This window comes from Natrix helvetica, assembly GCF_964273705.1.
Source record: "Natrix helvetica genome assembly, chromosome: 6".
Lineage (NCBI taxonomy): Eukaryota > Metazoa > Chordata > Lepidosauria > Squamata > Natricidae > Natrix > Natrix helvetica.
In genome coordinates, this window is record NC_138553.1 from 21,002,218 (window position 1) to 21,025,877 (window position 23,660).

Sequence of the window (23,660 nt, forward strand, 5' to 3'; positions counted from 1 at the left end):
TGGTAGGCATGGCATGGCTTGGTGGGCGTGGCTTGGTGGGCGGATTAGGAAGAGGTTACTGCAAAATCCCCATTTCCTCCCGATGGGAGGCCCTCTGGAGGAAGAAACAGGCCCATTTCCAGACTTCCGGTAGCTCCATTTTTTGTCCTCCCGGAGCCTCCGCACAGTCCCTGTACGTACCGCGCAGGATGAATGGCCACATGGAGACTCCTGAGAGGAGTGGGGCGGAGTCAGGCGGTCCTTGTAACTACTGGTTCGGCAAACCAGATTAAAATTAACATCCAGTTCTCCTGAATCGGTCTGAACCGGCTGAATCCCGCCCATGGTCCTAAGTTGAGGACTATCTGTAGTAATAGGTTAAGTTGGAAGAACTGCTTTGCGCATGGAATAGAAGGTTATTGTGATTTTGGTTTCTTCTTGTTCATCACTCTGTTTATGTATATCTGTGTTGTGTCTGTCTCTCTTGAAAGCCCAGTGGGAAAGGGAAACGTCTTCCAGAAGTTTATTGCATTGTGAGCCGCTTGGGGTGTTTCAACCTCTTCTCAAAGGTGAGGGAGAAGGAGCATGCAAACTGTCCCCAAAGCGAGTAGGCACAGAGGAGGAGAGAGATCCTTCTCTGGCCATATCCGGTCCATTGGAAGTGCAACTCAAACCAAGGGGATGAACATCTAGTCCCGACTGATAATTCCGTACAGTTGTTTGCTGTTGTTAGATAAGAATCTCACCCAAGTGCTTTTTAACAAGGGCCAGTTGTTTCTGCTTTGGAGTATGTTAAATGCATTTTTCTTCTTTTGTCACTGAGAGTAGATACTACAAGAGAGGTGTGATTAGCATTTCCTTCCGTTTTTATTTTTTTAAAGAAAGAAAAAAGAAAATAGTCACCTAGAGCTGGGGTCTCCAACCTTGGCAACTTTAAGTCTGATGGACTTAAACTCTCAGAATTCCCCAGCCAGGCTTAAAGTTGCCAAGGTTGGAGACCCCGTGACCTAGAGAAGAGAGGCAATTTGGATCATAAAAGTATCCTCTGGGAGATGGAGACCATCATCTCCTCCTTTTTTATTTGTACAATTTCCATTTTTTTAAATGGTTCTCAGACCTGCTATGTACCTCCCATAGATAGCTAAATAAGCACTTTGGGAAGGGGACATATTGTCCAAGAATACATTTTCTGGACCAAAACACATAGTACTATCTTTCCCATGCCAAGGTTCACCTTGCAAGTATGTGCTAGTTGTTCCCAACTCTAGGGGGCAGTGCTCATCGTTTTAAAGCTGAAGAGCCAGCAATGTCCAAAGACATCTCTGTGGTCATGTGGCTGGCATGATTAAACACTGAAGGGACATGGAACGCTATTACCTTCCCACTAAAGGTGGTTCCTATTTTTCTACTTGCATGTTTACATACTTTAGAAACTGCTAGGTTGGCAGAAGTTGGGACAAGTAATGGGAGCTCACTCCCTTAGGGATTCACTAGGGATTCGAACCGCCGAACTGCCAACTTTTCTGATTGACAAGCTCAGTGTCTTAGCCACTGAGCCACTGCATCCCATACCCACCCACCGCAAGCTATTCACTTAACTTGAAGAAGAAGCAGTAACACAACAACAGCACTAGGCATCTAAATGAAAGAGAGGCCCTTCCCACCAGTAACTTCTTTCATTAAAGTGGGATTCTGATGATTGGCTGTTTTGTGTGGCATCAAACAATGATATGGCAACAATGAAAAGCGAGCAAGAGGAGAAAAATGAGTAGATTCCTGAAGCAAAATACATAATGTTCTCCTTTCTATTTTTTCTTTCTCTGTTGTTCAGATCTTGGATGAGGTTGAGAAAAGACGTGGCATTTCTCCTGCCTTGGTCCAGCCGCTCATGAGGAGTGTCATGGAAGCCCCCTTTCCAGCCCTGGGTCGGACTATCTCCATCAAGAACTTCCTGCCTGGTTCTGGAACAGAAGTAATGCTGGCTGGGGAATTCTGGGAGTTGAAGTCTGCTAAGGGCAAAAAGCCACTGATCTAGATTAGAACCACCCTTCAAAAGTAGGAGCTACACTTGCAAATTCCCATGTATATGTTTTCCTTTGAGTCCTTCAATTACCGTATTTTTCGGAGTATAAGACGCACCGGAGTTTAAGACACACCAAGATTTTGAAGAGGCAATTTTTAAAAAAATTTTTTTGCACTCTGCAGAGCTCCCCAAAACGGCCCATTTTTTCATGAAAACGGGCCCGTTTTTTTTTCAAAAAAGGGGCATGAATAGCCTTTAGGAGGTTTGTAGAGTGTTCCTGGGGGCGGGGGGGGGGCATAAATGAGCAAAAAACAGCCTGTTTTTCACAAACACAGGCTCATTTCCCCCCAAGAAAATGGCATGCATAGCCTTTAGGAGGCTTATAGAGTGCTCCTGGGGGCTGGGGGTTCAAAATTGAGCAAAAAATGGCCTGTTTTTCACTCATTGCCTTCCCCAGCCTCTAGGAGCACTCTGAAAGCCTCCTAAAGGCTCTGCACAGCCATTTTGGTGAAGGGGCGAGGTTTCTAGAGGCAAAAAAATGCTGTATTCAGTGTATAAGACGCACCCAGATTTTCAGCCTCTTTTTTGAGGGAAAAGGGTGCGTCTTATACTCCGGAAAATATGGTAACTGCTTTCTGCAGATTTTTTTTTCCTCAAAAAGGAAAGCAAAGTGGCTTTCTGCATAGCAAAGTGCCAATCCGGATCTTGCAGACACATTTAAAAATTAAAAATAGTGATAGCAGTCAAGTGTTTTTCTTTCAGGTCTGATTGTACAGAAGGGTTGGGGGGAATGCAAGGGCAGGAGACATTCATTGGAGGATGTGGAAATCATAATTAGGAATCAGCACATTTGTTTCTTCCAGTGAAATTCATTTTTTTTACTACCGGTTCTGTGGGCGTGGCTTGGTGGGCATGGCACGGGAAGGATATTACAAAATCCCTATTCCCACCCCACTCTGGGACCAGCATTTGCCGGTTCTCTGAACTACTCAAAATTTCTGCTACCAATTCTCCCAACTACTCAAAATTTCCACTACCGGTTCTCCAGAACCTGCTGGATTTCACCCCTGGTTTCTTCCTGATAGAAGATTCCAATCTGGGGGAGGGGCTTTTGAATAAAGCAAATTTACCAAACAAATTTCCATTGGTCTGGAAAGGTTGCAATTGGTATTCTCAGAGTCTAACACCACCACCACCCCTTTACACATTTAAGAATAGGGCTAAATAGGTTGCTCAGGTCAGAACTGACTTTTGAGTTGATTTTACATCTTGTATGTCTCCTGAATTCTTTGTTTCAGGTTATAGAGCTGTGTCGACCACTTGATTCAAGACTTGAACATGTTGATTTTGAGTCCTTGTTCTCCTCGCTTAGCATTCGGCACTTAAGCAGAGTCTTTGCTTCCTTGCTGTTGGAGAGACGGGTGATATTTATAGCAGACAAGCTCAGGTAACCGTCTGTCTCCTATTTCTCTGCCTTACCTGGTGGACCAACTACTATCCAGTCCATGGGTCTCCAACCTTGGGAACTTTAAGACTTGTGGACTTCAACTCCCAGAGTTCCCGGCTGAGGAACTCTGGGAGTTGAAGTCCACAAGTCTTAAAGTTCCCAAGGTTGGAGACCCCTGATCCAGTCTACCTGTCCTTAAAGTTTTTATCAGTTGCCTACATTCTAGAGTAGTGGCTGGCTCTCTTTTCCTAGGTTCAAAAGGCAGAAGTGTATCTTCTGCACAATTAGAGTTCTGGAGCTGAGACATCTGTGATGTATATATCTCCTTTCTTGGCTTCCACTGATGTTGGCTTCAAATGTTAATGTTTTCCATGTAAAAATTGCAGCGATCCCTAACTAATAGGAGTGTCTGGCTCTTCTTGGTTGATCGCCAGCTATGGATATCGCTTTGGGACAGTGGGGGTGTGGCTGCTACAGTCTGTCTAGATTCCTGGGGACAAATTTGTGCAAGATGTAATGATAGCTGGGCTTTGCGGACGAACTCCAGAACTGAATAACCCAGAAAAGACCCATATGAATAGCAGAATATATCAGAGGATGGAGACAGCAGGAGCATCTGGTCCTCCGTATTCTTTCTGTTGCATGGTTAAAAACATCTAGCTAGGAACTAGTCAGATGATCATATATGTTTTTATAGCTGCTTGTTAAACAAAAACAAAACAAACAAAAAAAGGCATGGCTTTGTAAAGTCAGATACACTGCATCTACTGCTCCATAAAACCATGGTCCAATGTTTAATTTTATCTGACTATACTACTGGGTTCTTTTGGAGAAAAATGTTGCTGTTGGGAACTCATGGTGAATGCATGTTCAGTAAGTGTTAAAATGTATGATTTAATATTGCTTATAACTAGCTGGTATTTATTTATAGGGGGGAAATGTCCAAACCAAACGTAATTTCTAATGTTGGATTTTCCCCCTTACCAGAGGGAGTCCCCTTGTGGAGTACCGCGAAGCCGTTACCATGGCAACTCCACTGAGCTGTACGGTAGAAGCCATTTTACGGCAGTACAGTAGAATCTATTTGAAGGCACAACAGGCTGTATCATAATAGAACACCCTCCCCCAAGGGGCGTTAGGGGTGTCTTACCACCCCAGTACTTATTTCCAGAGAATAAGTCATCTGTGTACCAAGTTTGGTTGGAATTGCTCGAGGCGTTCCAGAGTTATGCTAGAACATACACAACCACACACACACAGCCATTTATATATATAGAGAGAGATAAAAGGACTTAAGAATGAACATGAGTGTTTCTACATTAGTTGTTTACATTGGAACAAATACCATTTTGAACTTCAAAGGATCCAGATCACGGGTGTCAAACTCGATTGTGTCACGGGCCGGATCGTGATGTTTTTTGCCTTTGCGGAGCCGGGGTGGAAGTAGCTTGCGGGGAACGTATCCAGCTTGCGGGGCCCCCAGTTTGACAGGCCTGATTCAGATGATGCAGCTGTTGAACAGAAGTGTTTCGCGGGATTGCCCTTCCATCTTTTCATTCTAAGGATTTGTGTGGCTTCAGTATTTGTAACTTAAGAAGTACTTGAGCTTATGTTTTACGTGTTCTGCACTATTTCAAAATGGGTTGTCATCGTTTTGAAGCAGAAAACACATATACAAATAGTCCTGGAATCTGTTGATAAGCAGAAAGTAGCTTTCACTTCAAAAACAAAACAAAATCCTGACCATTATCCAAGTTCTCTGTTCTAATTATTGTAGTTTCCAGCCATTCAAAGATATCCAGATTCTTGATTCTTTCCCAGTTGTACATAATCTGCATGGTTATACAGAACCCCTAAGTCAGGGGTGTCCAAACTTGGCAACTTTAAGACTTGTGGACTTCAACTCCTAGAATTCCCCAGCCAGCTCTGCTGGCTGGGGAATTCTGGGAGTTGAAGTCCACAAGTCTTAAAGTTGCCAAGTTTGGACACCCCTGCCCTAAGAATTCACTTTCTACCTTTATTGGGTCTTCCTTTGTAGGATTATTTACACTACAATAAGCTAAAATATGCTCACAATGTGAGTATCAGAAGTTGAGCAGGAAGTTTTCAAACCTTTTCATCCCCCTGCATAGATAGCCTTTGTTTTTCCGCTCACCAATTCTTTGGACAAAAACTTCTTCCTCCCACACCTTGGGAAAACGGGGGATCTCTTTAAGATTTTCTGCAGCTGGCGCCTGGCCCTCATCCATTTTTAAAAAGGATGGGGAGAGTAAATTTTTTCCTCCCAACCAGAAAAGGCAAAATTTAACAGATGAGTAATGATTCCTATTCAAGTTTCAGCAGCCTGACTGTTTTCACAATTCCCAGTGAGTCCCGCTGCATCCACGGGACTAGGAGAGGGAATGGTGAAGCTGCGAAAAAAAGAAAAAGGAAAAATCATTCATTCATTATATTGCTGTTTTTTTTTTAAATGGACAAGAGCAGACCAAATTGATATAGTAGATCTGTTGCATAAAATGTGAACTGAAGTTTAAATTCTTCATTATACGTCAATTATAAGAGGACAGGCAACAACTGCAGCAATTTACTTAATAACTGTGGCGAGAAAGGTCATAAAATGGGGCAAATTCACTTGACAAGTGTCTCGCTTAGCAACAGACATTTTGGTCGTTAAGTTGACTACCTGTATAGTCAAGGTTAGTGGGAGCTGAAGTTTCAAATACCTGGAAGTTATCAGGCTACCCTGCTTTTAAATGTCTTAAACAAGATTAGAAAACAGAGTAGAAGTGTTTGCAGAATTGTAAACAGTGTATTTAGAATCTGGGTTTTATATATACCATATTTTTCGGACTATAAGAGTATAAGATGCACCATGATTTTGAAGAGGTAATTTTTTTGCCCCACCTCCACTCCAAAAAATGCATGCAGAGCTTTGGGAGGCTTGTAGAATGTTCCTGGGGGCGGAGGGGGGGCAAAAACGAGCAAAAAATGGTCCATTCAGTACAATTTGAAGGAAGCACTTCCTGCAAGTATTGCACCGCTCTGCAATAGAGCTTCGTCCCCCCCCCTTTTTTTTTACAGCTTGTGAACTCAAGAAAAAGATAGTGCTGCTTTAAAAGCCATGTTGAAAATGTGTAACCTTGATGATTCAGTTTGTAAAAACAGCAGCATTCTCTAGCTTAAAAAAGTTACATTGCTTAAATGAGTAATTATATGCAAGTAAAGTATACACAACTGTAGTTAGAGTAATTGCACAGATTTTCTTGAGTAATAGGTGTAACATTTGGCACAATCACAGAAAGTAACAGTCACGGAATCATTATTTCTGTGATTCCAAGGAAACATGTACACTTGAGGTCTGAACAATTTTATTTATTTATTTAAGGAGCATATTAAAGTTCGATCCTAATTTATGTGGTTCTAAATTTTGAAAATGTGTTTAAATTCTCTTACCTGGAATGTTTGGTTTTCAACAAGTGAAGGATATAAAAAACCATGTTTTGTGTTGGAATCTAAATATTTCTTTTGAAAGTTTTTCTTCTGACAAATTAAGATTATCGCTTTGTTAACTAGATTGAGAGGTTTAAGCAAAAACGGTGGAAGGCTAATCAAAGTATGGGTTGTATTCATAAAGCCATGGAAATTTGCATGTTCCAGCTGGAATTCAGAAGAGAAGATGTTTGCTCAGATACTGTATATACAAATCGCATCATTCCGTTGCACAGATCTTTATTACTTGGACACGAACCAAGTGGTGATATCATAGTCACTACTTTAGTTTGTCGGAAACATGTTTTATTAAGTGGGTGGGGAAATCATTTTCTCTTGCAACCTGTCACTCTGCATTTTTCATCCTTTTTTCCTCTGACTATCGTATTTGGCAACTGTGGTCATCCTTAGGAGGTGTAGAATTACTCCAGAATCATCATAAAAGAGGCTCTACTTGCCTTAGGGATCTTTTCTCTGCCTTTTGTGTTATTCTCATACTTCTTTTATAAATGTGCCATGAAGACCGCTTTTTAGTATTATGGTACACAGTTTAGGAATTGGAGTGAGGGAGAAATCCTCAAGTTTAACACATAAACAATAACCGTTTTGCTTGGGAAAATGGGAATTATTTTATGTTTCTGAAGGAAGATTTTATTTCTGTTTAGCTTCTCATTTGGTGTCCCTCTTCCCTCACTTTCTTTGTTAAAACCCAGACCTGAAGCAGCTGTTTGAGATTGTTCAATGGTTTGGAATGTTTCAAGTAATTCAACAGAAGGTATTTAATGAGTACATGCCGATTTAAAAAAAACATAGGAGAATTTGGATTTATCACAGTCTTACTCCAGCCGGTCATATTCATATATGTCTCACTTGTTCACTGAAAGAACTATTTACTAACTATATGCATGATGGCGAACCTATGGCACGTTTGCCCGAAGTGGCACACGGACCCATTTCGCCTGGCATTGCCAGTTCTTCTTCCGGGTTTCTGGTGCACATGCGCACGCGATAATCAGCTGGACTTTGTGCGTGCAGCAGTGCTGGAAACCGGAAGAGATGGTCTTCTGTTTTCTGGCATGAGCATGCGCGCTGGCCAGCTAATCGGCGGGTGGGCATGTGTGGCAGTAACTGGAAGGCTTGTTGGCCGCACGCATGTGCGCCCCGGAAACCGGAAGTTCATTTTCCTGGGCGCAAATGCCTCCTGTGCTTCATGCACACGCACAAAGTGCTCCCTTTTCGGCACTCGGTGCTACATGTGCATGTCATCACTGAACTATACATACCTTGGGCATCAAGAGTGATTTTACATTTGGGGTAGTGGACTTAGGATCTTGTGAAATGGCAACCAATTCTGTTGGTTGCTTATTTTAGCCATAAGAGAGGGGTCCTATGCTCTTTGATGGAAAGGATAACATTGACTTTGGAAAAATGTTTTGAGCCAGTTTTGGTACATGTGGTTTCTTCCATCTTTCTGCAGCTTTCCATGGAAGGAAGAGGCTTTGGCCAGTCTTGAGTGTACGTGTTGTGGAGCATTTTTGAACAAAACCCAAACCAGGTTCAATAAGCGCATTTATTCGTAAATAAATTACTGAGTTGCCTTTTGATCCAAATAAGATCATTTTGTAGGCAACTTCACAATAGAAAACTTTAAAACAATGTGAAAACCTGGGATACCAACCAAAGCAAAACAATAGGAAAAAGTTCCCTTGAAGCAAAGAGAATACATTCGAAGTTATTTAAAAGGCATGCGGAATAGGAAAAAAAGTTTTAACAGCCCATCTACAACTGAACAAAGATGCCAATTTAAGCTACGTGCAGAAAGTGCATATCTTGTTATTTTTCTTTCCCTTCTCAAAATCCTTTCTGTTGTTATGAACCTTGAAAGTGGAAGGGGGGTGGGGTATTTCTTCCTCCCTATCCCCCACTTTTCCATAATAACTGCAGTAATTGATCTTGTCAGCTAAAAAAAAACTTGGATATGCATGTCTCCATTTTTATATTACATTTATTTGAGCTGCTCAACTCTTTTGCACAAAGCTTATCATTGAGATAGGAAGAATCCAGCAATTGGTAATTCAAAAGAACTCTGATAGCCAAAGTGCCTTCCTATTTTTTTTAAAAAAATTTTTTTTTTCCCTGGAGTGAAAATTACCCCATTGTCATTTACAAAGAGAAAAGCCAGCAGCTCATTTAGAGTTTCGTGATATCATTTAATGTTTTACTTAGGATCCAATTTTACCAACATGTCATTCTATATTTTAATTAATTATATAATTAATTAATGTATCCCCATCCATGTTTACATATATAATTAACGAATGCATATTTATTTATTTATATGATCTCAATTCAATTCCAAATCTGTCTTTTACAACCCAGGAATTATAATTCCAGAGATTATCCCTAATGATCAGAAATATTGGAATGGTCTGTCTATGGAGATTCTCAGTCATCCAGGTCATGGTTGTCCCAAAGGTGCTTTTTTTTCCTCAAGGGGCAACTGGACTTTCTTGTTTTTGTTTGAAGACTTTTCACTTCTCATCCAAGAAACTGCTTCAAAGAAGAAAATGACTGCTCCAAAATGTTTGGTGATGAGAATAGGGCTCCATTACTCATGATATCCTAACTTGCTCCTTCGTTCTCCCAAAAAAGTCCATTTAGCAACAATGGACTTTGAGAAAGATTTTGGGCATTGACAGATGTGCTATAGACATGAGTGATACACTTTTCTAAAGGCAAGTTAGACTTGCTGTTTGGGTGGTAGGTTAATAGCGAGGGCAGCTTAAAACCCATGTCGTCTTCTGCAAGCAATCTAAAATCTGGAAAGGAGGACAAGCAGTGCTGATCCTAATGTGCATTTCTGTGTAGTTAAGAAGACCAGAAAGATAAAGGAGGCAGGTGGGAGGAGTGAGTTTAGAATTCAACACTTCACATTCCATAGAAATTTTAGTTTTTATAAGCATGAGGGATAGAAACTTTATTCTGTTAAAAAAAGGTTCTTAGCCAGCCAGAATTGTTGCATAGCACTTCAGTCCTCCTCCTCCTCCTCCTCCTCCTCCTCCTCCTCCTCCTCCTCCTCCTCCTCCTCCTCGTCCTCCTCCTCCTCCTCCTCCTCCTCCTCCTCCTCCTTTGCAAGTTCTTTCCTTTTCTGTCACATAACTGCAGAAATTGTTGTCAAACGTGGAATATTCTTCCTCCACCAAGCCTTCCCTTTTCCCTCCTCAGCATACATTCTCTCATGGTGCTTAACTCAAGCCAGCTGTAAGTGGTTTCCTGGCCATATGATTCCTTTAGGCAGCACAATATATCTCCCTCCTCCTTCTCTTCCTCCCGTCTCCCTCCATTCAAGACCTGGCTTACAAACCGAATGACGTTATGGCTCTTTTTCAGTTATATGCACAGCTTCCAGATGCTCTAGAAAAATTCGGGCCTACACTGATGATTGGCTTGTCCTCTTGCCTATCTCGGAGGGTGGGGTTTGAAAACTGTTGGTTTTGATTATGAAAACAGCATTACCATATTCTTCTTCTACAAAAAGGCAGTTTTCTGGCAGTTCTTTTCCTAAAATCTGAAAGGCCCAAAGTGTCTCCTAATCTGGGGGCTTTATTTGAGCGTAAGCTCCATGTCACCCATCTCCAAACTGCAGGTCACCCAAACGTATCTAGAAAGCCTGCCATGATGCCATTAGTTCTCTGCCTGTCTATTCATTCATTTTTCAAAGTACAAGACAGCTTACAAGATTCTTTAAAAAATCATGAAAATACCACTATCATCATCTCCATTATTCAAATGCACAGTGATGAATTCTGCCAAATAGAAACAGCAAAGTTCTTTTTATGCCAGCTGTTCTCAACCAGATATATTTAAAATATATTGGACTTCAGCCCCTGTTTCTATAACTTTGCTGTTCATTCCATGCTTTCCTTTATATTTCCCCTTTGATTAGCAGTATTTCAATTTGATCAACAGGAGGAATTTGTATTGGCACAATCTTGGTGTTTTAGAATCTGGGCAATTTGAGAAAATGATGGGTTGTGGTAGATCAGTGGAAGAGCTGCCTATCAGTGGCTGCCAGTTTAGATGACTGGATTCTCCCTACAGAATTAAAAGCGCTCTCTCTTTGTGTGTGTGTGTGCGCGTGTGTGCGTGCGCGCGCGTGCGCACTCTGTCTCAAAAATCATCTTTTAAGGAATGGCAGTAGAAGACGATCCTGCTCATGAACCTTTTTTGGGCTCACCTGTCATACTACTATGACACACAAGTTAACTAGATGGGCTTTGAAGCTGATCCCACAAGGTGTTTTTTTTTAAAAAAAAATGCTGTACCAAAATGCTCTGAATTGTATGCACGTCAGAGGGTTCCATGGGATTTTTTTGTTTATGCCAACTTCCCCACAAATGGCTGATTTCAGCAGAAATGCAGGCTCGGTTTTGATAGCAATTCCATTAGCTGGCAGGAAAAAGTATTAGGAATTTGGGACGACTCCATGCCTTGCCACGTGTCAAAGACAACAGTGTGAAATCCAAGCATTTGGTTAATGCTGTATTTCCAGGAATCCTTGTGCTCAGGGAGAAAACAGGCCTGAAACTGAGATGTAAACCCCAGGAAGTAATTTTGAGAAATCATCTTGTCTGCACTGTAGGTTGCTGGGAGAACTCAACTACTTCTGATGAAATCAGTCAGGTGTGTTTTATGGATGCAACACAATGGTGGGTTGCAGCCTGGTACGGGCGTACTGGTGCCTGCCGAGAGCACCGGGTACCGTTCCGGTATGGTGCTCCGGAGGGCCCACCCGCCCGCTTGAGCTCATTACCTGTATTTGAGCGCTTCTGCGCACGCAGCGTATGGGGCCTGCGTGATGCTCCACCGAACAGCTGGAGCATCACAGAGGCGTCGTGGAGGTAAGGACGCATGCTGCATGCGTGTGCGTGCGTGCTGTGCGCATGCATGTGGGAGACACCGGGCCCCATTGCACCTTACCGGTTGCACCGGGATCTGGAACCCACCACTGATGCAACAGAATTCCAGGTTTCTGTTGGGAACCAATTTGGGCCTTTTATTCCTATAAGCAGTAATGAGAATGAAAACACTAGCACTGAACAAAAGCCGTCGGCATTGACTCTTTCAAGGATCCGAAAAAGGTGTGGGTATTTGTGTGCAAAAAACTTTTAGCATGCAATTATTTTAAAAGCTAATTTAAAAAAAACCATCAGAGAGATGTATGTTTTAAAAGTCTCCCTAGGAGAAATCTTAGTCTCAAAGAAAAAAGTTTTTTAAAAACTATTTGCATTTTTTTAATGGTCTTGAATAATTCACATTAAGTGTACCTTAGCTGTGACTGTAAATGATTTTGCTTTTCTTTTATTTACTTAAAAAAAAACTGTTTAAAAAGCCACCTTAAATACTGTAGTACAGGGTTGTCAAACTCGCGGTCCATGAGCCAGATGCGTGACGCGCTGGCCACGCCCAGTTTAGCGAAGGGAGGGAAGCCCTGATACGTCATGTAATGCCGCCGTGACGCCGTGATTTTGACACCCCTGCTGTAGTACAAGCACAATAAGACAGACTAGATTTTTACAAGTCAGTTTTTGGATTAGACTTTACATTATCAGAAAGCCAGTTGTGTTTGTTAAGGCATGTTTGTGTTGTGTTTATGGATTTTAAATGCTTTTAAAGAGCTACTAGAGCCGCGGTGGCGCAGTGGTTAGAGTGCAGTACTGCAGGTTACTTCTGCTGACTGCCGGTTGCCTGCAATTTGGCGATTCCAATCTCACCAGGCTCAAGGTTGACTCAGCCTTCTATCCTTCCGTTAGTAAAATGAGGACCCAGTTTGTTGGGGGCAATAGCTGCCTCTGTAAACCACTTAGAGGGGACTGTATAAAGCACCGTAAAGAGGTATATAAGTCTTATTGCTATTGCTACTACAAGGAATCTTGATTGCTTCTTTCATCTTTTTTCTTCTAGTACCTTGTCCAAATGCTGCCATGCCACAGTAGCCCTTCTCTACCCCTTTGCCTGGCAGCACACTTACATCCCGGTACTTCCCCCTTCAATGATTGACATTGTCTGCTCGCCAACCCCCTTTCTGATTGGCCTGCTCTCCAGTTCCTTGCCCCGCCTCAAGGAGCTGCCAGTGGAAGAGGTGAGATCAGAAGAGTTGGAGGGTGCGTTAAACCCCAATTTGGTTTTTAAAGCTGCATGTGGGAAGTCAGATATGGGACATTTCAGTATCTTACTAGCCACATACTTTAATAATTTGCAGGATGCATGTTTTTGGCTGGAAACATTATTGTGGCTCAGAGGGAGACCTTTTTAAAACAACGCTTTTCAAACTTGACATTGTTAAGATGTGGCCTCAACTCCCCAAATTCCCAGTATGCCGGCTGGGGAATTCTGGAGTTGAAATCTGCACATCTTGATGTTGCCAAGTTTGAAAAACACTGATTTAAAACATGTATTAAAATTGCCTGCAGAAGTCAATAGAGTGCAGTGGTTGAGCTAAAGGAAACTGGGATACACTCTGTAGAAATTATTTCTTTGAGAAGTTACCCTAATGCCTGCCTTCTCATATTTTTCCAGCCCTTTTAGTCTATTTTTTTAAAATCTGAGGTGCTTTAAAGGTTATCCGAAGCTTTTTTTTTTTAAGGCCATATTTATACTTGCTTTATTTTCTTGTTCCAGGGTGAGATGTAGATTTTTCAATGTTGTTTTGAAAATGTTTATGTGAGATGCCTTGGGAGGGGGTGGGGGGAATTGCTTTGAGAAGCAGCAGATCCATTTTTAAAACAAATAACCAAATTAAATACACATTGACAATCCTATGCTTCCATCATTTAAATGCAAGCAGCTATCTCTCGTTTTAATTCAGCCCATTGCTGCTGTCTGTTGTGTGGCAACTCAGGCAGGAAATATTCCTGAGAGAAAGCTAGCTAGTGCTCTCCCTTTCTCTCCCTCTCCCTCTCTCTTCCTCTCTCTCCCGCCCTCTCTCAGAGAGAGGGAGGGAGAGAGAGAGAGAGAAAGAAAGAAGTGAAGAACAGCTTCCATGTGTTTCAGCTGTCAGCTTGTGGTTTTGTGGTGAAATTCATAAAACCACCCTATGATCAGACTGGCTTTCATATCTTTTTGTGGCTCATGGGATTAAATTGATGAGATGCAGCCTTTTCTCCTGAAAGCTGCAGAGCAGACAATCCTTTCCTCAAGGACATCAGTCTACTTCTTCCCTCTATCCATGGATCAAACCCTGAAGGTATCCTTTAACTGGTGCACTGGGAATGTCTCTTCCAAAGGCGTGGAGCCAGGACAAAAATGTACATTCAATTTCCCTCCTATTTACTTGGAAGAAATTTAGCTATACTTAAGGGAATTCTTCAAGAATTTCCTTTTGTCATACCTAAAATTACACCTTACTTAACAATTTTTGAGGCATTTTGAGTCCTGTCTGCAAGACTTTTAGAGAACTCTTCAGCTCTAATGTTCTCTCTCTCTCTCTCTCTTTTTATGTGTATTTATTGGTGGCCAGGTCCTTGTGGTTGACCTTATTAATAACCGGTTCCTTAGACAGGTAAGCATAACTTATTTTTTCAGTCTTTTCTTTTTCTTTTTAATTTGTTCAGGGAGAAGGGAAGGATGGGGAAATCTTTTGCTTAAAATCATCTGATACTGAATATAGAATATAGGGCCGCGTTGGCTCAGTGCCTAAGACGCTCGGTCAAAAAGGTCGGCGGTTCGAATCCCTAGCGCCGCATAACAGAGTGAGCTGCCGTTACTTGTCCCAGCTTCTACCAACCTAGCAGTTCAAAAGCATGTAAAAAATTAAAGTAGAAAAAAATAGGAACCACATTTGGTGGGAAGGTAATAGTGTTCCATGTGCCTTTGGCATTTAGTCATGCCGGCCACATGATCACGGAGACATCTTCGGACAGTGCTGTCTCTTCGCCTTTGAAATGGAGTTAGGAATGACTAGCACATATGTGTGAGGGGAACCTTTACCTTACTGAATATAGCCTATCACTTTCTTCATTCTTGCGAATTCCAAAGAGAGTCATGGGAAATCTAGACTAGAAACAGATAGCCATTCAAAGCTGAGAATTTAGTTTTTGAGGTGGCATTGCTTTTCCCAGTTTGCATGCACATTTTCTTATCCTGACGTCTCCTCTGATCAGCAGTTTCAGAAGCATCAAACCATCCTAAAGCCTGCCAGAGTTACTGGCTGCCAGTGAAAGCATAGAAAGGAAAATAATTGAAACGTGACCTTTGGCTTTGAGAGAGAAAGAAAGATTGACTACATGTCTACTCTTTCAGCCAGAATTCATGTACTTTGAGAATATTTTCAAGAGTGCTGTCCTTTTTTTTTTAGATCTGTACGTGTAGTATTAGAAACCCGGGAAAATCATTTAGAAATGAAAGTTATAAAATAGACAAAAGAAAATTCCACATCAGAACCAGACGAAACAACTTCAGATAATCACCAAGGCCCTATCAGTAATGAATATACTGATTCTGAATATACTTTTTGCCAACTGTATGGTGGAATTTAATTTTTGAACTTTTTCTGCTGCACAGCTGCACAGCTGCCAAAAAAACCCAAACAATTCTAGGTTGCATCAACAGAGGGATAGAATCAAGATCACGTGAAGTGTTAATACCACTTTATAATGCCTTGGTAAGGCCACACTTGGAATACTGTATTCAGTTTTGGTCGCCACGATGTAGAAAAGATGTGGAGACTCTAGAAAGAGTGCAGAGAAGAGCAACAAAGATGATTAGGGGACTGGAGACTAAAACATATGAAGAACGGTTGCAGGAACTGGGTATGTCTAGTTTAATAGAAAGAAGGACTAGGGGAGACATGATAGCAGTGTTCCAATATCTCAGGGGCTTCCACAAAGAAGAGGGAGTCAAACTATTCTCCAAGGCACTTGAGGGTACAAGAAGCAATGAGTGGAAACTAATCAAGGAGAGAAGCAACTTAGAACTGGGGAGAAATTTCCTGACAGAACAATTAATCAGTGGAACAACTTGTCTCCAGAAGTTGTAAATGCTTCAACACTGGATGTTTTTAAGAAGATGTTGGATAAACATTTGTCTGAAGTGGTGTAGGGTTTCCTGTCTAGGCAGGAGATTGGAGTAGAAGACTTCCAAGGTCCTTCCAACTCTGTTATTCTAAGAATTTACCTATAATTCTTTGGAATGTGGTATATCCTAGGACATTGTGGGAAATTTAAAATGGCTTCCCACCACCCCAATTTGTTAATTCAGTTGCTATCGCCCAGATGGCACTTTTTTTCTCAGTCCAATCTTATCTTGAAGCTGGCCAGGAAATGGTGTGGATTGGAGTGTGCATGGCATGTGCTGGTTAGCTATGCTCATGTGGTGCATTGAAAAAGAAATGTCTTTAGATCCTGGGGAGGAGGGGGGGGAATGGCTCCTTCTGGAACTTCTGGCAAAAGTTCATGTTGAAGAATCAGCCTCTGCAGTCAATGCCTTCCCCTCCTTTCAGTGTAATGCTCCTAGAGGGTGTTAATTTGCCCTGAGTTCAACTTTCTGACATTGTCTTGACATTTAGAGACAATAGTTCCCAGGATATCCCATTAGCTTGGCTTGGAGTTAAAATCCCAATACACCACTAGGGTCATAATCTGCTCATAATTTGGTGTAGTGGTTGAGGCGCTAGCCAGGAGTTCTGTGTGTGTTGTAGTCCTGACTTAGGTATGAAAGCTAGCTTTGGGCCAGTCATGCTCTCTCAGCAAAACTGGTTGTTATGAGGAAAATAGGAAGAAGTAATATTGGTATTTTGCCATTGAGTTGTATGCATACACCCACACCCACATGCATTTAGTGAAGACCGTGGGCTGCCAAAAGCTCTGCTGAGAGTATCAGAAAAAGAGATATGTACTGTGTTATAATTGCCAATGGAAAATTGCAGGTGTATGCTGCGTTGTCTTTCATTGGCCATTTTCCTGTGCGTCCTATTGCTCCTTTTTCCCTGACGAAAGGAAACCAATTAAGGAGAAAGGATGGAATATCTTCTCAGTGACTTAAAGCCTTGGTAGCATTAGGATCTGTCCAATTAGAAGCTATTTTTATCCCCAGGGCTGAGTCTGGAGCTAATTACATGGAAGCCAATGGCCCAAGATGGAATCTATTATAATTGTATCCCTTCAGCACTCGTAGGCGCCAAATGCCATTTAATGCCTATCCTTTTAACTTGACCATATCCACAAGGGGGGGAGGGGAAGACGGCCCATGCGTTTAATACAAAGTGGGGATTTTGGACATGCCTGTGAAGGATCAAACAGACCAATCTCCAAAAAGGTTCCGTCATTTTTTCCTCCCGGCTGGTCCGAAGCTCAAACAGCTTTGAGTGTGTAAAATACCGTATTTTTCGGAGTATAAGACGCAGCAAGGTTTTGAAGAGGAAAATTAAAAAAAAAAAACTTTGCACTCTGCAAAACTCTCAAAAATGGCCCATTTTTTGGGAAAACGGGCCCGCCCCCCCAAAAAGGCATGAATAGCCTTTAGGGAGCTTGCAGGCTGCTCCTGGGGGGGGGACAAAAATGAGCAAAAAATGGCCCGTTTTTTGCAAACAAAGGGGGCGTGGATAGCCTTTAGGAAGCTTATAGAGTGTTCCTGGGGGCTGGGGGGTAAAATTGAGCAAAAACCAGGCCTTTTTTTACTCATTTCTGCCCTCCCCAGCCCCCAGGAGCTCTCTGAAAGCCTCCTACAAGCTACGCACGGCCATTTTGGTGAAGGGGGCGGGGTTTTGGGAGGCAAAAATGCTGTATTCAGTGTATAAGGCGCACCCTGCCTCTTTTGAAGGAAAAAGGTGCATCTTATACTCTGAAAAATACGGTATGTATGATCTGTCACAAAAAAACCATGTTTGTGGAACAAGAGCGATATTGTCAGATTGGTCTCCCTGCATGCAGGATCAGGTTTGATGCAAGCTTTTTAAATGCCTGTTTTTCTTTTTTTAGATGGAAGACGAAGATTCCATTTTGCCCCGGAAGTTGCAAGGAGCTCTTGAGCACATCCTGGAGCAGAGAAATGAACTGGCAAATGACAAGGAGGAAGTCACACTCAATGGCAAACAGGGTTCGGGTTCTGATTTGTTTTTAATTTAACATTTGGTAGTCTCTCTCCCTCTCTCTTTTTTTCTTTTTGGACAATGATTATTTATCACTTCAGGACTTTTGTATTTAGCATAGCAGTGCTTTTCAACCTTTTCACAGATAGAATAGAATAAAATTAGAATAGAATAGAATAGAATAGAATAGAACAGAACAGAACAGAACAACAGAACAGAACAGAATTCTTTATTGGCCAAGTGTGATTGGACACAAGAGGAATTTGTCTTTGGTGCATATTCTCTCAGTGTAAATAAGGAGAATGAAATACATTCATCAAGAATAAAAAGATGCAACACTTAGTGAGAGTCAAGGTTACTAATAAGCTATTAAATCGTACTAGGAAAAAAATAAAAACAATATAAATGGAAAGATACAAGCAACATGGTTATAGTCATAAGTGGGGAGAAATAGATACTAGGGAGGAACGGAAGAATAATAGCAATACATTCTTAGTAAATTATTTGAAAGTGTTGTGGGAATTAGTTGTTAAGCAGAGTGATGGCATTTGGGGAGAAACTGTCCTTGTGTCTAGTTGTTCGGGTGTGCAGTGCCCTATAGCATCGTTTTGAGGGTAGGAGTTGAAAAAATTCATGTCCAGGATGTGAGGGGTCTACAGATATTTTCACGGCCCTCTTTTTGACTCGTGCAGTCAGATTGGTAGCAATCAATTTTTCTGCAGTTCTAATTATCCATTGAGGTCTGTGTCTGTCTTGTTGGGTTGCAGAACCAAACCAGACCTTTATAGAAGTCAGATGATAGGCTCAATAATTCCTCTGTAGAACTGAATAAGCAGCTTTTTGGGCAGTTTGAGCTTTCTGAGTTGGCACAGAAAGAACAGGACATGACAATATTTGAGTACCACCAGTGGCTTAGCAAGGTATCAAAAACTTGATGACTCCCCCCCCCCCAAAAAAAAGGAAAAAAAGTGATAAAGTACAACCACTTACCACACTTTTAATGGGAAACTTGTACCTGTTTCTATCCCCTTCTCTCTCTCAGGCTTGCCCCACAGAAACCTCTCCTCTTCTCCATCTCTCTTTCTCTATCCCTTTCTCTTTCCCCGTCAACTTCTTTTCTCTCCCCCTTTCCCACCAAAACCTTCTCCTTTTATATCCTCTGCTCTCTCCTCCCTCCGCCTCCTTTTCTCTTCTGGTGCAGTTCCAGCTGACTCCTCTCTCCCCAAGGCTGCAGGCTGCTCCCAGAAGTGCCGATCAACTAGAGCCACGCACATCAATACTGGGCACTCAGCAGAGCCCCGGAAACACTGCAGCTCTAGCTGACTCTCCCACAGGCCTGTGCCGTGCTGCCACCACTTCAGCTCATGCCCCCCCCACTACACTTTAACAGTGCTTTTCAACCCGTGATACACGTACCACCTGCCAAAGTACCACCAGTGGCAGGCGGAGCACAGGTTGCAAAGCACGATAGTATAGCTTACCCCGGTTTTATGCTTAGACATGCTCATAAAATATCGCAGATCAGAAACTCCGTGAGGGAGACCTGTATGCAGAGGTGATTATTTTGTAGATATACCTTTAGTTCCCATCATATTCTTAATCTTTGTTTGTGTAAGCTATTATGTGAAGAAGCGTAACCGGTGGGATTCAAATACGTAATTTAACAACCAGTTCTCTGCCCTAATGGCTGGCTGGGTGGGCGTGACCATGGTGGGCATGGCCAGAGGGTGTGGCAGGGCAGCACTTGGCCTCTTACAACCCCCTGGGAGCAAAAACAGGGCTGCGGGGTGGGGGCTACCCTCCCCATGCCCCATTTTTGCCCTAATATGCCTCCCTGCAGCCTCCTGGGAGCAAAAACGGGCTGCAGGGGTGTGTGGAATGCCGCACCCCCCTGCACCCTGTTTTGGACCTAGTAGGCCTCCCAGCAGCCTCCTGGGAATAAAAATGGGGGGGGGGCTGTGCCGCACCCCATTTTGGGCCTAGTAGGCCTCCCTGCTCTTAGCTGGGAACCAAAACGGGGCATGTGGGGACTCCTGGAAGGAGTGGGGCAGGAAGGGGCAGGGCCAGCCAGCAATTTAACAACCGGTTCGCATGAACCGGCCCAGACTGGCTGAATCCCACCACTGATAATTATCTATCTGAGTCTAATGTCATTGTGCAATCCTAAGCATTATGTCCATTGAGGGGGGAAAGAAAAAAAGAAAAACCTTTCAGTTTCTCTATAGCAGGCATGCTTCTTCGGTTTATCTTTTTCCTTCCAAATTGAAAAGACCAAAGGATGCTCCACTTTTCCCCAGTCTTTGGGGGAATGTTGCCAATGTTGGAGCTTAACCTTTTGGAAGCTCTTTCTGGTGGTCATGAAGGAGATGGAAAAAATGGATTAACAATATGGTTGATGTTACATCTATACAACTGCCTTAAACTATACGAAGTTAATGAGGTATTTGGGTGTGGGACAGATGTTCCTGAATTTCAGATTGCATCAACCTTAGCCATTGTGACAAATTATGAAGGATTTGGGGTACTTAAGCAACATCTGAGTTGCAGGTTACCCACTCCTGATGCGTATTAGCAGTGTCTCTCTAGGTTTTCAAGAAAGGATCTTTCTGAATCCCATGGGAAGATATCATTATCTTCTGTGTTCTGCATTTGTCAGATCAACCCAGGATATCCCATCCAGTCCTGGCACCGTAGCGTAGATCATTCACAAATTGGAGGGTGTCCAAAATAGAGCTATGGAGATAGCAAGGTTCCTGGAAAGGAAAAATATTTGAGGAACAGTCGGAGGTATGACTGTGTTTAACCTAGACAAGAATACAGGACGACACATTAGTTGTCTTCAAGCTTTTGAAGGTCTGTCATGTAGAAGTCAAGACAGTACTGCTCCAGAATATGGACTAGGATTAAGCAATGACTTTAAATTTATACAATACAATAGCAGAGTTGGAAGGGACCTTGGAGGTCTTCTAGTCCAACCCCCTGCCTAGGAAGGAAACCCTATACCGTTTCTGACAAATGGCTATCCAACATCTTCTTAAAGACTTCCAGTGTTGGGGCATTCACAACTTCTGGAGGCAAGCTGTTCCACTGATTAATTGTTCTCACTGTCAGGAAGTTTCTCCTCAGTTCTAAGTTACTTCTCTCCTTGATTAGTTTCCACCCATTGCTTCTTGTTCTACCCTCAGGTGCTTTGGATAATAGTTTCGCTCCCTCTTCTTTGTGGCAAAGTTATAATGAGATAGGATAGGAGCAAAAAAAAAATACCTTATGTTCTGACCTAGGCTTCCTGACAAAGCATAAATCACAATCTTAGTCCCAAAAACCCTCTTTTATTTAGATGGCTGTGAATTATGGTCATTCACAGCCCGTAATGATTCACAAAACAGTCTGTGCAGATTCGGAGAGATGTCTGCTCGAATTGCCACCGTCTTTCAGGGTAATGTTGATAAGCGCCCACCTTTATCTCCCTTGAAATGCTGCCAGAGACCTAATTGCCAATTAGTTTTGCAAGGCCAAACGTAGCACAGAGTCAAACAGGAGTTCTCAGAGCTTGAACCGACTAAATGAACTCATTGCTTCCTGCAAAGGCTCACATCCATTTGCTCCTCTTTTAGGTCTTATGGGAGGGGTCAATCATCTCCTTACTCCCGAGTCATCCTCTTTTCCTTAATTGTTCTTGCCTTCTGGCAGCGCTGTGCATGTGTGCACTGGAAAAAGGCTCCCTCTGTTCTTCTGCCTCACTGCTGTGAAGTTCCGTAGGCACCTGATCACAGCCAGACGGCCTCGGCCCCCTTTCTGCCTCCAACGCAGAGCCCTCATATGAGCCTTCCCCAGACTCCAGGACTGGCCCATGTTCCTCCCCAAACTCCTCACTGTCCAACTTTGCTGCCAGCTCCACAGGCCGCAGGGGGACCACAACACCTTAACAATATCTTAACAATAATTGTTCTATAATAAGAGATGGCAGGTTATATATGGCTTTATAAGGGTGTTTAAACTCAGATTGAATGGTTGTTGGGGTTGCTGTAGTAATGGAATCTTGCTCTGGGCAGGAATTGGGCTAGATTATATCCCCGATCCTTTCTAGCTCTTACGTTCTGTGATTCTGTGTTGAAGATAGTACTAAAAACCTTTTGACTTCAAAGCAGAATCGCTGCCCATGAGAGCGCTCGGTTCTCCTTGATATAGTGGACTAGATCTGGAGCAGTGTTTCTCAACCTTGGCGACTTTAAGTCCTGTGGACTTCAACTCCCAGAATCCCCCAGCCAGCATAACTGGCTGGGGAGTTCTGGGAGTTGAAGTCCGTGGGACTTAAAGTCACGAAGGTTGAAAAACACTGATCTGAAGGCTAGCCCAAAACAGTTAAGGAAGATCGATCAACCCCAGTATTTTTTTTTCTCCTGATTTTATTTCATTCTTTGTTTTGACTTTCCTCCATTTCCCTACCATGTCCCCTCAGAGGCCAGCCCTTTGAATGAGGTGGTGTCAGAAGCTTTCGTCCGCTTCTTTGTGGAGATTGTAGGACACTACTCTCTCTTCATGATTCCTGCTGAGAGGGAAGAAAAGGCTCTCCAGCGGGAAGCTTTCCGGAAATCGGTTTCTTCAAAGAGCCTTCGGAGGTTCCTGGAAGTTTTTATGGAGACTCAGATGTTTGGAGGCTTCATTCAAGAACGAGAATTACGAAAGCAGGGAGCCAAAGGTGAGTGGTCCTCTTGACAAGAAGGTAGTGCAAAGAATCCAGCAGATTCTTTACTCCAAGTCATAGTATTGCTCTGTCTCCTTAGCATTATTATCATTGATACCAGTTTTCTAGGACAGGGATCTCCAACCTTGGCAACGTTAAGCCTGGAGGACTTCAGCTCCCAGAATTCCCCAGCCAGCAAAGCTATTCTTGAAGTCCTCCAGGCTTAAAGTTGCCAAGGTTGGAGGCCCCTGCTCTAGGATGTTGGAATAGAAGTTTCCAATCCTTTTTGAAGATGCCCTGGATAGAACCTGAGATCTTTTATCCACAAGGCATGAATTTTCCTTCTGAGTTACAATAGATTCCTGATAGCTGGTGGATCTAAGTACAGTAGAACCTCGGGTCACAAACACTTCTGACCCTGACTAAATCGGGTGCCGAACAAAAATGTTGCAGATTTTGTACATCTGATCATGAACAAATACTCAGGTGGCGATCAAACAGAGCTATGGTGGTTTCCCCTTCTGTGCCATTTTTTTTTTGTATACGCATGCGCAGTCAGTCTTGCTTCCAGTCACAACCAAATCGGGTTACAACCGAAGTTCTGGAACGGATTACGGTCATGACCGGAGGTTCCACTGTACAGCCTTACTTGTGTAGATTTCTGCTTTGCTTTTTTAAGCATCATACTGTTCCCCAATTGGTAGTACCAACGAAAAACCAACGAACTTAATGGTTAGTTTTGTTATTGTAGCTGTTCTTGGTCTCTCTAGGTTTGTTTGAGGTACGTGCCCAGGAATATCTGGAGACTCTTCCCAGTGAAGAACAGAGTGGAGTTAATAAATTCTTGAAAGGATTAGGTAAGGAATTCGAGCAAGGGCAGCTGCTACAGTGATCATGATTTTAATATTTATATATATATATATTACTTTACTATGTTTAAATCACGCAATTG

The 23,660-nt window shown here is 42.6% G+C and overlaps 1 protein-coding gene across 4 annotated transcripts in view; it reads left to right on the plus strand.

Moving 5' to 3' along the window:
- Positions 1-23,660, plus strand: part of DENND2A (DENN domain containing 2A) — a 98,559-nt gene that overhangs the window by 70,348 nt on the left and 4,551 nt on the right. For all 4 annotated transcript variants that reach the window (XM_081956935.1, XM_081956933.1, XM_081956934.1 and 1 more), the window contains exons 12-19: positions 471-548; positions 1,811-1,951; positions 3,301-3,449; positions 12,903-13,080; positions 14,458-14,499; positions 17,915-18,032; positions 22,484-22,723; positions 23,479-23,565. In XM_081956935.1, coding sequence (XP_081813061.1) covers positions 471-548; positions 1,811-1,951; positions 3,301-3,449; positions 12,903-13,080; positions 14,458-14,499; positions 17,915-18,032; positions 22,484-22,723; positions 23,479-23,565 — 1,033 coding nt within the window. The remainder of the gene's footprint in view (positions 1-470; positions 549-1,810; positions 1,952-3,300; positions 3,450-12,902; positions 13,081-14,457; positions 14,500-17,914; positions 18,033-22,483; positions 22,724-23,478; positions 23,566-23,660) is intronic.